This window comes from Dendrobium catenatum, unplaced genomic scaffold (assembly GCF_001605985.2).
Source record: "Dendrobium catenatum unplaced genomic scaffold, ASM160598v2 fragScaff_scaffold_621, whole genome shotgun sequence".
In the NCBI taxonomy this organism is placed as follows: Eukaryota; Viridiplantae; Streptophyta; class Magnoliopsida; order Asparagales; family Orchidaceae; genus Dendrobium; species Dendrobium catenatum.
The window spans coordinates 4,601,353-4,612,670 of NW_021319083.1; the positions used below are offsets into that span (position 1 = coordinate 4,601,353).

Consider the following 11,318-nt stretch of genomic DNA (forward strand, 5'->3'; position numbering starts at 1 on the left):
GTATCAGTCGAGCCTTTTGTCTCATCAGATGAGGATACCTCATTTATCACAAAGCAACATCATGTCGTTTGGATGTCCTTATCCAGTCTAAGTAAAGATTGATTGACTTATGAATCTGACCTCTAAAGATAAAAAAGAAGTTTGTAGGACTATGTGGTGCACTTGTAACTTATCAATGGAAGCGTAATGCAACTTATGTCATTGCTGCTACGGATAAGGATAAAGCCTACATTAGAATAATGAAGTATCTCATGGCTACGTCTGGTGACAATGCTATAATCCACATGTAAGTAAAATCAGAGAATCAAAAGTAAAAAATCATGGGACATTGAAGCGTAGCGCCACGTCATTGGATCCGCAACACTTGTATGAGCGAACAGAAGGCTCCTACAAGCTCCTAAATATAACGTTGCTCATCTTCAAACGATAGTTGCTCGCGCAATTGATTAGTGCCAAATATTTTAAAATGCCCTTATACACGCATTGTAACATGCGTGATAATTCATTTAAACATATTATTCAGCATCACGAGATGCATTTCAAAGTGACCTCTGGCATGCATTTGTAGGATGCCAAGGATTTCATTATAGAAAGAGGAAAGCCCGAAGGCTTCACTTCGTTTGCGTTTTAAAGGTGCTGAAGAGTGGGAGCTTCTGCAGAATGAGTGAATCCTGGGAAACGATGCGAACGACGATGTCAACATCGAATATCAGATATTTTAGCGGGATTTATGCAACATCTCAATGAGATTTTTGGGACTCGACGAGCATGAGGTATGTAGGTCAACACATACATAGAATGCACTTGAAATATGAAAAAAATGCTCGACATGAGTTTCATAGCCTCCATTCCTCTTTGCCTTCACTTGCAATGAATCGCCCGCCCATGCAATGTGTGAAATGTGATTAGAAATTGGGGTATTCATTCATTCTTTTATAGTGAAGGAATCTAGATTCAAAATTTGGGTATTCATTCGAGATGTTAAATGAGTGGCCTGACAAGTGAACTCTGGTCAAACTTGTACTTAGACTCAGAGCATAAATGTTGTTATATGGGCTTGAATTTGAATTCATGTCTCAATAAACTTAACTCAAGAGGTCGTTAACCAGTTGTGTTCTAGCTAGCTCGTGAATGGCTTGGCTTGCCTCATCGCCTAATTCCTGGCATGAAACCTAGTTGTTTTTGTAATTATTCTAGAATGCGTCACTTGTAAATCATATGGCATTGGATTCTTTACACTTCTTGTTGTGATGTCTCAGTATAACAGCGATCTAGAGAGTTAAAAGAACTAGGGAACAGAGTTCTGCATACAATTTTCAAGAAAAAAAGAAATATCTTGTGGAGCATATAATGGGTTGAATTTGTGCCTATCTGTATGTACAAGTAAGAAAAGGTTTCCCCAAAAAAAAAAAAAAATCGTAAGAAAAGGTTTCCAAAATGTAGTTGGTAGCAGAGTACAATTTTCATTTTTGTTAGGTTTTCCTTAAACTTCATTCCAAACTCATTTCTTCGATTGCTGGCAAAAGAAATCTGACATAAAGGAATCAACACAAAAATTTTTTCTTTTTGAATGTGTAAATTGCTGCCATGATTATTTGCCAACCCATTTTTTAAAGGATCTACTTGAATATATGCATCTTAAATTTTTTCACTTGCTTTGCAGGGGCTTGTTTGCTGAAAAAGGTTTATCTGCCAACCAAACAACTCATAAATAACAAACCATTGTACTTTTTTTTTTTAAATTTCTTTGTTTAGTTTGGAATGAACCCGTAATAAGCTTCGAAATAAGGGCTGTCGCTGGAGTTTCTGAATGATCAAAATGTGAAGATGATGGAGAGTCCTATGGTGAGGAAGATCCTCTGTCCTGGAATTTCAATGTAGTATAATATCAATAGATTAATGATGTTTTGCATTTTTCTTGTGTTTTATGACAAAGATTCGCGCTCATTTAATAGAATAGTTATTTCCTCCATGAAGTTGAACCAAGAACAATGACTAATACTTCACATTTGAAATCTTACCATTTACAGAACTAACTACTTAAGGTTTTAAAATGATATACAAACCCATGAATTTGCATATTATATTGATATACAAATTTTGGTAGTTTTGTTGTGCTCTTCAATAGAGGGATTCAGTTTTAATTTTTGTAATCTGAAAGAATTTGATGTTATGCTTGAAATTCTTCCCAATACTTCGAATGAATTCTCAAGCTATCAATTATGTGTAGAGCATGAAAGAACACGAATATGCTGGCTTTAGTCCCAATGTCTTCTTGTTCTTGATTCTTATTATAGTCAGTTCCTTGGGCATGGTTTGACTGTGATTGCATTGAAATTAATGTTTCAATATTTTCCTATTTAGTCTACTGAATTAATTTATCTTAATTATTATGAGTTATAGGTTACTCATGTGCTCTTTTTGATTATTCCTGTGCCGAAATTATTTTGTATCTTTTCTCTTTATTATATTGTGTAAGAATGCATATATGTGAAAAGCTCTGTTCCCAAGATTATACCAAGCTTACTCATTCATGTATGCTAATATATAATCATGCTTATTTCGGATGTCCTTCAATTTGCAACATAATAATGAATGACCTTTTATTTACCTGTAAATGTGGCGATTGTAAGTTTTGTACCCTAAGCCATTTTTAGAAGCAAACTTTCTTGTGAAAGTTACCCTGTTTTACTTTATTTTTGCAGGACGATCCTTTGCATTCTCACTATCAACACCTATGCTGCGAAATGACTCCTGTTGAAACTGACTCGAAGGAATTTCTTATGGTAAATATTGCCTTCTAAATCCTTTCAATGAACGTGTGTCTATATGTACTATGCGTAAAGTATTATATATCTTCCATTGATAAAGAATTATGTGTTTTAATTCAACCCAACTCTTTTTTCCCCAGATGTAGGTTATAGGAAAAAGAAAGGATTCTTATGATCCTAGACTAAAGTCTAAATAAAATTAAGGATATTCTGATATGAAATGTCCATGCAAAACAGGCCACCATGGTGCCACGTTAAATAACAAATTTGCAACTAGAGCAATTTTTAAATTCATGACGTGGTGCAATCCTCCGTTTTCCATTACCCATTTATAAATTTCTTTTCTCATTCAATATATTATTTTTTATTATGTTTATGATCGCATATGTTGAAATGGTGGTGCCAAAGGTTAAGATTTGCGGAAGCATCAGCAGTTCAAGAGCAATATGTAGGAGTAGACACAAATAAGAAATATAATTAAATCACAAACTCAGTTAGTATTTACGTGATTCGACTTCAAATAAACTTATGTTGACCGAAAAGATTGATAAAGTTTCCATTAAATTAGAAAAAAGAGATCTCTAGAATTTTACTTTCTTCTTTTCTCTCTAAATTGCCTGCTTTTTCTCAAAATCAAATTGACTAAACTAATCCTTACAAAAAAAAAAAAGGACTGAGAACTCTGAGCAAAGTCAAATATAGATAATATATTTTAATATATCTTTCTATCCTTTACAGTTTATTACCTTTGACTCAACTCATCTGCACCATTTTTTTTTGTTTAACCAATAACAAGTTAACAACCGTATGATCACATAAACCAAGTCCAACACTTTGTCTGCTTTTACCTTCAGTTTCTTGCACTGGACCACATTGCTGGCAGAGAATCTAAAACCTTGATCGTTGATGTGATCACAGGTGGAAAGAGATAGCAGGGACTATACTTTGCACTACTGTGATTAAGTAATCTCTATTTGTAATATTCTGTCCATGCTCATAACTCAAAACAGAGCAAAGATAACATAGCTACTACAACGCTTCATGAGTAGGAGCAGATTAATCATGATGCATGAATATAGCAACAGAATTTTAACTTAGAAGTTGTCCAGATGTTTTTTTTCAGGAGACTATCAACGGAATTATTCAGAAGATAATGTGGTAATTAATATTTAAAACATAGCATAGATGCATTCTCTACCAAAAGATGAAATCTATCACTAATCTGAGATCATGTCTGATAAGTGGATACGTTGGTAAGTTGGTTGCATTTGAGCATTCATGAGTCCATCCTGTTTTCCATTTGGCAAATGGAAGTTATGAGAAGGCATTGTGACTCATACCCCTACTACCCAAGCATAGTAAACAATTTCATTAAACGCATGCATACATTCAAACAAATATATGGGCACACACATACTTACAAACCAAATTTACATATTATAAAAAAGAAAGAAATAACACATGTACAAGCATATTTACATATACATGTACATGCATATAAATTTAAATATATGCATGCAGATATATACATAGGTAATTTGGTTAGAAGGTAAATACCTATTCTAATTGTGGGCTCCAAAAATTCACGCCCCGGCTTCTCCATTGATCTCCCGCCATTGCATGTCAACATTGGTACATTTACAAATGGATGCATCTCTCCATAAACGCATTAGGGAACTGTGTGCATCTCCCGACAAGTGCATTAGGGAGATTTGTCGTACTTGCATAAGTGTGGGAGATTACTGTATGCATCTCCTGACAAGCGTGTTAGGGAACTGTTGATATGGCTGATAGGTTGTAGCAGTCATGAGGAGATGTATATAGCAATCTCTAACGCTTTTGTCGGAGCACATGTTGCGGCCTCTCAGTATCTCCTCATGCTGCTCCAACCTATCAGCCAAATCAAATGTATTACATCTTCACACCACCAATAGACAATTCATTCAACATCAATCTGAGATAGTGGGAATAAGAAAACATTAAACGTTCAAACATAGAAGAGAAAACTTAGAACAGATGCTAGGATTAAAATCACTAGATTTGAATATTATTAGAGTCGCGTCATTCTCATTTTGGCATGCTTTCTTCCTCTTTATTATTATTATTATTATTATTATTATTATTGGAAAATAGTATATTTCCACTGTCCGTTTTCTTGAGTTAAGGAATTTAACAGCCAGCCACAATGTTTATACACTGCAAAGCACATAACTACATCCCACTTGATCACGTAAATTAAGTACTTGGTATTATAGGACAATTGAAAAAATACCTATTACTTTGAGGTCTTGAACTATTGGCCGTCCAATGATAGATACAAATGTTTGTAGTTTTTGCTTATGGAGAGGTATTGTATACAGCTTGGTTTCTTGCTGAGAATTTTAGAAATCCAGCAAAGCTTAGGTTTTACTGAATTAATTATTGGTCTGTATGTCCACATCCTAATCCTTACCCATGCCTTCCATATGAACAGGTACAGAAGTACTTGAAAAACACTCACGCAGAAACGCACTCAAGCTACACGGTTGAGATTGTACACTTATTTAGTGTTTCAAGGAAAGGTGAAGTTGAGCGTTTCAAGAAGGTGGGTTTTAAATTGGCAACTTTCAATGACTTTAACTTATAAACCTGAACCATTTATTTCTTTTATTAGGCATAATAACTTTTTGCTTTCTTATTTGCAGTTCTCCAATCTAAAAAATAGAATGCTTCTATGGCATGGCTCTCGCTTGACAAATTGGACTGGCATCCTATCACAAGGTTGAGCTTTCATTTCGTTTTCAACTTGTCCAAGCTAATCTTCAACTTGTTAAAAAGAAAAATATAAATTTGACTTTTTTCTGCCAATTAACAAACTGCACTTTTTATTTATGCAATTATTATTGCTGTTTTGCTCGGTATACATTAATGGACTTCTTTCTGCATCTTTGATAGATTTATAGCTTATATTGCAACCCGACAAATGAAATGGACAAATGTTTTTGCTTCCTTAACAAAAAGAATCCCAACAGTGCAACCTCTTTCATCATACCATTCCATAATATATGTGCCCTTTCCAACTTTTATCGGTCTGTTCATTTGCTGTCATGGAAAGCAGTTGCTTTTTTTTGTGGTATTATAGATTCTATTGGTGTCACAACCTAACCTGATATGATTCATAGACAGATGGGTCATACCATATTGAATTGGAAGAGGTCAAGTCCAAGATCTAAGTTTCGGGGAACTTTTCAGAATTCTTCCAATTAATATTTGAAACAACTAACAAAGCTTCTAAATAACTAAAATAGACTCTTCCACGAATTTTCTTTCATTTCATCAGCATGTATATACAGAATTTACACTATAGTACATGACTACATAGATTAAAACAGAGAAGTTGAATAAATAATCATGGTTGTACAAATCATCAAAAATACTTAGACAGACTCGAACAAATCAAATCATGGATTCTCATCTACTTAACGGGTTTTTTTCCCTTTCCCCAGATCTAAAACAGAAGGCAGAATATGTATGAGCCAAGTAGTCAAAATAGCTCAAAAGGTCACACCCACCAATACCCTCCGACCCTTATGCCTCCCATCAGAACCATATAGTAGAATTCAGGCCTTTATGACTTCCTATGCATATAGCACCAAAACAAAACTTTCATAATAGAACTTTCGCCCCACGTTAAAATTCCTCAGAATTATACAATTCAAGCAGATAAACATATATATTATTGTATTTCGGTACATGAAATATAAATAAATCAGTTTGCATAAATTCACAGTGTGCTATATCATTAGACTATAATTTCAACAACTGAGGAATTCAATATTTCAGAAATTCACCAGATTATAGAAGATTGTTCAAAACATTGTTTAGAAACTTTAATTGTACTACAACATTATTTTTTGATATTAGATTTATTTTACAGATAGATAAAATAACATATTTTTCAAATTAACATGTAGAACTTTTCCAGTAAACACCTAAATGTTCAAAATGACTAATTCAATGACATACAAAAACTTACACTATGAAAGTTTTGCAGGTATCAAGTTATTTCATGTTTTCCTTAACGAAATTATAAATTAAATCAAGAATATCCTTAAATTTTTTGTATTGTTAAACATTAAGATAGGTATAATGTAACTTAGCTTGAGCTGGACAACGTTTAGAACTGTGTTGACAGTAGAAAATGGACCAAAGTCGCCCAAACCTAGCCTTCTCTCTCTCTCTCTAGCCTGTTGCCTGAAGGGAGAAAATGGGTTTTAAAATATTGGAAATAGATATTTAATTATTAAATCTAAGCTTGGCGCCGTGCGCCTGATCCTTATCCTGCACCCCAAAATGCCCCCTCCCCCCTAAAAGGGCCCAATGTTGCATCGCCGCCATCAACGCTGCAACACCCAAGCTAATTTGGTCAAAAGACAGAGAGTATGATGTCGCGGTGCTGCCAAATTCAGTGTCGTGACGCCTGAAGGGAAAACACGCACACAAACCCCGGGACCCGCTTCAGACCAAATTCAAACATTAACATGCATACAAAATATTCCTAGACACATGCATTGGAAATTTAACAAGCTACCCTTTAACATATCAGATTTGAATGGTTACAACTGTACATGGATTTAGGCTTCGTTTGGGACGGCTTTCTTACTGCTTCTTAAAGCAGCTTTTTAATAAAAAAGTAAAAAAAGCTGCTTTAAGAAGCAATAAGAAAGCCGTCTCAAATGAAGCCTTAGTAGGTTTTACAACTCATTTCATTCTCAATTTTATATTATAATGTAATGCGTTCATATATAATATATTAGACGTACAGTAACAAAATTTCATGTTTTCATACTGCTATCAGGATTACGGATTGCTCCCCCAGAGGCTCCAGTTACCGGTTACATGTTTGGCAAAGGAGTTTATTTTGCGGATATGTTCTCAAAAAGTGCAAATTACTGCTGTACAAGCCCTTCATCTCCTTCAGGGGTGTTGCTTCTGTGTGAGGTTGTTAGTCTTTTAATATCCTTTAAATGTTGTAACATTACATTTTATGTGTTCTATATGACTGATTGAGCATGCAGGTCGCCTTAGGGGATATGGTTGAGCTACTTCATTCAAACTGTCACGCAAATCTCTTGCCAGTGGGGAAGTCGAGGTTAGTTTTTTTTGGCTCTCATTCTCTTACTAGTTGAGTAATACATTGTTAAGCATATTCGTGATAAAATTTGTGCGAGTTTTTGAGAACCGTTTAAATAGAGGAATTATTCAAAAGGTTCTAAAAAATTTTAGATGCATCTCATTACAATTATAATTCACTCTTCTTTTTTTTTTCATTGTATAACGAAGAATCGTGAAAATATGAAAGTCAAAGAATTCTAGCCCTACTTCTCTGTTTTCAACTACTTTCTTGCTAGTATAAAATTTCATCATTAGCATATCTATATCCCAATTATTTAGGTTCAGGTTCACGAAGCATTATTTTTCATTCATTCTTATTGAATGTTGTTTAAGATTATTTTGAACAACTTTCATTTATGTTACTTCAAATCTGCTCTTTCTATTTCCTACTATGAATACAATCTGTTAGTCAAAATTATTTGGTAATTTAACCCAACTTGGTCCCCATACCAATTCTTTAAACAAGACCTAAATTTCTAGAAGTTCGTTATTCATCAATTGTCCAGAGTAGCTAACTCTTCTCTTCCCTGCTGTTAAATCTAACTCCAATGGAACATTTCTACTCGGAAAACTAGTTTTACATTGTTCATTTATGCAGGATGGAAATTTTCTGGAATCATCAATTATTTTGTTGCAAATCATTAGTGCTTTTATCTTTTCAGTACAAAAGGAGTTGGAGGCACAGCACCAGATATGTCACAGGCTGAGGTTCTTGATGATGGTTTAGTTGTACCCCTTGGTCAACCAAAAGAGCAGGACGGCCCGAAGGTGATTGCTTTATACCCAAATATTTGTGATTATAATTTTTTTTAGTTTCCATCCTTAAACAAGCCGAATATCACCCAACTTGGATCATGTTCCATTTGATTTTTTTTTTTTTACCATTGAGCCAAACATGGATGAGCTAAGTTTTGCTAATGATCTAAAAAAATCTTATTTTTTACATTAGTCAAATCCAATTGAACCGAGATTTATAAATATGGACTTTTATTAATGCTCATCCCATTTATTTTTTGGGAAATTTACTTAAATATCATTTTATAACATCCTATTTACATATCTAACATCAAAAACTTTAATATTACATGCATATCATCCTATATTATTATAATATCAAATATACCACTTATATTTCTTCCCTATCACTCATATATTTCATTTCTACCACTCATATTTGATATAAAAATGAACTATGGGTGATATATATGTAATATTAAAGTTTTAGGTGTTAAATATGTAAATACATTAGTTTAGGTGGTATGCATGTAAATCTCCCATTTTTGTTCAGGTTCAGCTTGCTTGACAAACATGACAATATGAATTGTTATCGAGCTACGCAGCTCATCTTGGTCTGTTGGTTGAGAGTTTTGACTACCAATCAAGAGGTCTTAGATTCGAGTCTTGCATATGTAATATGTGTGAATTTACCTTAATTGAGCTAAATGTCAAAAAAAAAAAAAAAAATTGTTACCAAGCTGAGAATGAACCCTAAAAAAAAAATTTACACCTCTAACTCCACAACCTAACTAATGGTATATCTGTCATTTCCAGGGTAGCTTGCTATACAATGAATACATAGTGTACAATGTCGAACAGATCAGGATGCGATATGTTGTACAAGTAAATTTCAACCACAAATATTGAACTTGGCCGTATTAGTCGATTGATGCTTCATCTGTTGCAGAATTTTTATCCCATTTAGGCCAAGTGAGCTAGTGTATTTGTAAGCTTCGTATCCCATTATCAAATTATCGAGGGGTTTTCAGCAAAAACTGGGCAGTATAATATTTTGAAATTGAGATATCTATGTCGAGCTTTCTCTGTATTTCAATGGTGAAACGTTTGATGCAGTAGCAGTATAGAAAGACTTGTTTTGTGGGTGTTTGTTAAATTGCTATAGATTTGGAAGTGGTGCTTATGATTTTGGAATTGAACTCCTCTTATATTAGATTTATGCTTCAGTATTTAAACTTCCTCAAAATATTATTTTGTTTCATTTTTCCCTTACTGGAATTCAAGTTCAGCTCCAGACGAGGACTTTAGTTGGTGATTGTTAGGGTCTTAGGGGTGTAAAAATTATTAGGTCCGAACACCAGACATAGCTCTACATCCTGATGTCAATAATATGTTACCACGTGCTCTTGCTATTTACCGCGCGGCCCGACGACCCGACCCAGAACCCGGTATTTCTATGTTCCGGTATTGCTAGGTATTGCTCGGTGTTGGTAGGTATTGTTTAACAATAACGAGAAATACCGCTCTGTCAAGACCAATACCTAGCAATACCGAGCAATACCAAGGAAAATCGGGGTATTACTAGGTATTGCTCAGTATTGGTCTTGACGGATTGATATTTCTCGTTATTGCCGAGCAATACCGAGCAATATCGAGCAATATCGAGCAATACTCTGGTATGCACAAATTAGCTAATACATAGCAATACCGGGTCTGGGTCGTCAGGCCGCGCGGTAAAGAGTAAGAACATGTGACGAAATGTTATTGGCGTCCGGATGTAGAGTTACGTCAGGTGTCCGGACCTAATAATTTTTCCTTAGTGGTGTAAAGGGAGCTTGATTGAGCTCAACTCATTATATCTTTGAGTTTGTGCTTAGTCTGTGCTCGAATATATTTGAAAACACCATTGGTTTTGTTCTATAAATATTGCCTAACAATATATAGCAAAACTAATGCATGTTGTCATCAATAACGTTTGTTGTAATCAACAATTGCACGAATCATATAAGTTATTCACAACTTCTCTTATATATGCTACAAGAATTTTGTATGATATTATGATAATAAATTCTATATATCAACTTAGTGTTTTGTACCGTAATACATATAATTTTTTTTTATTTATTAAAAAAATTATTTTTTTTAGATAAAACAATAAGGCATTGAGTGAATTTAATCCCAATTATTATATGTTAATAATCTTAAATTTCTGCCTTGTTCTTAGTCACCACTATATCTAACACAATTTATTTGAGTTGCCTATGAACTTTTTAAAATATGCGGATGGAGCCGTGGCTTGGTGGTAAGAGATAAAAAACATCTCTCATCTGATTCGTGTTCCAATTCCTTAATCTGTAATATATATATATTAAATAGGGCTGCAAACAAATCGAGCCGAGCCATCTTGCCTTTGTGACGCAACACGCCAACAACGCTTTGCGCCTTGTATTCCGAGGCGATCATTTCGCGCGGTTCGATTTGTGAAAAAAGAGCTTATGCAAGCTCGGTAGTACTATTGAAGCCACTGGTCTTGCTTGTACATCTCATCTTCTGTTGTCAAAAAAGAGAGACGTGTTGGATCAGTCCGGCACGTCACGCTTGCTAATACGGCTCGGCTGCCCCTATACATAGTTTTATCAATTGACCGACTCGACTTCA

At 34.4% G+C, this 11,318-nt stretch overlaps 1 protein-coding gene across 2 annotated transcripts in view; it reads left to right on the forward strand.

Annotated features, from left to right (window-relative positions):
- Window positions 1-9,889, forward strand: part of LOC110102767 (poly [ADP-ribose] polymerase 2-A) — a 30,281-nt gene extending 20,392 nt beyond the window's left edge. The window contains exons 12-18 of one of the 2 annotated variants that reach the window (XM_028695108.1): window positions 2,706-2,786; window positions 5,245-5,355; window positions 5,456-5,531; window positions 7,609-7,751; window positions 7,839-7,902; window positions 8,588-8,693; window positions 9,477-9,889. In XM_028695108.1, coding sequence (XP_028550941.1) covers window positions 2,706-2,786; window positions 5,245-5,355; window positions 5,456-5,531; window positions 7,609-7,751; window positions 7,839-7,902; window positions 8,588-8,652 — 540 coding nt within the window. In that variant the 3' untranslated portion in view covers window positions 8,653-8,693; window positions 9,477-9,889. Of the gene's footprint in view, window positions 1-2,705; window positions 2,787-5,244; window positions 5,356-5,455; window positions 5,532-7,608; window positions 7,752-7,828; window positions 7,903-8,587; window positions 8,694-9,476 lie in introns of both variants that reach the window. The other variant, XM_020831239.2, reaches the window with a different exon arrangement.
- Window positions 9,890-11,318: the final 1,429 nt, after the last annotated feature.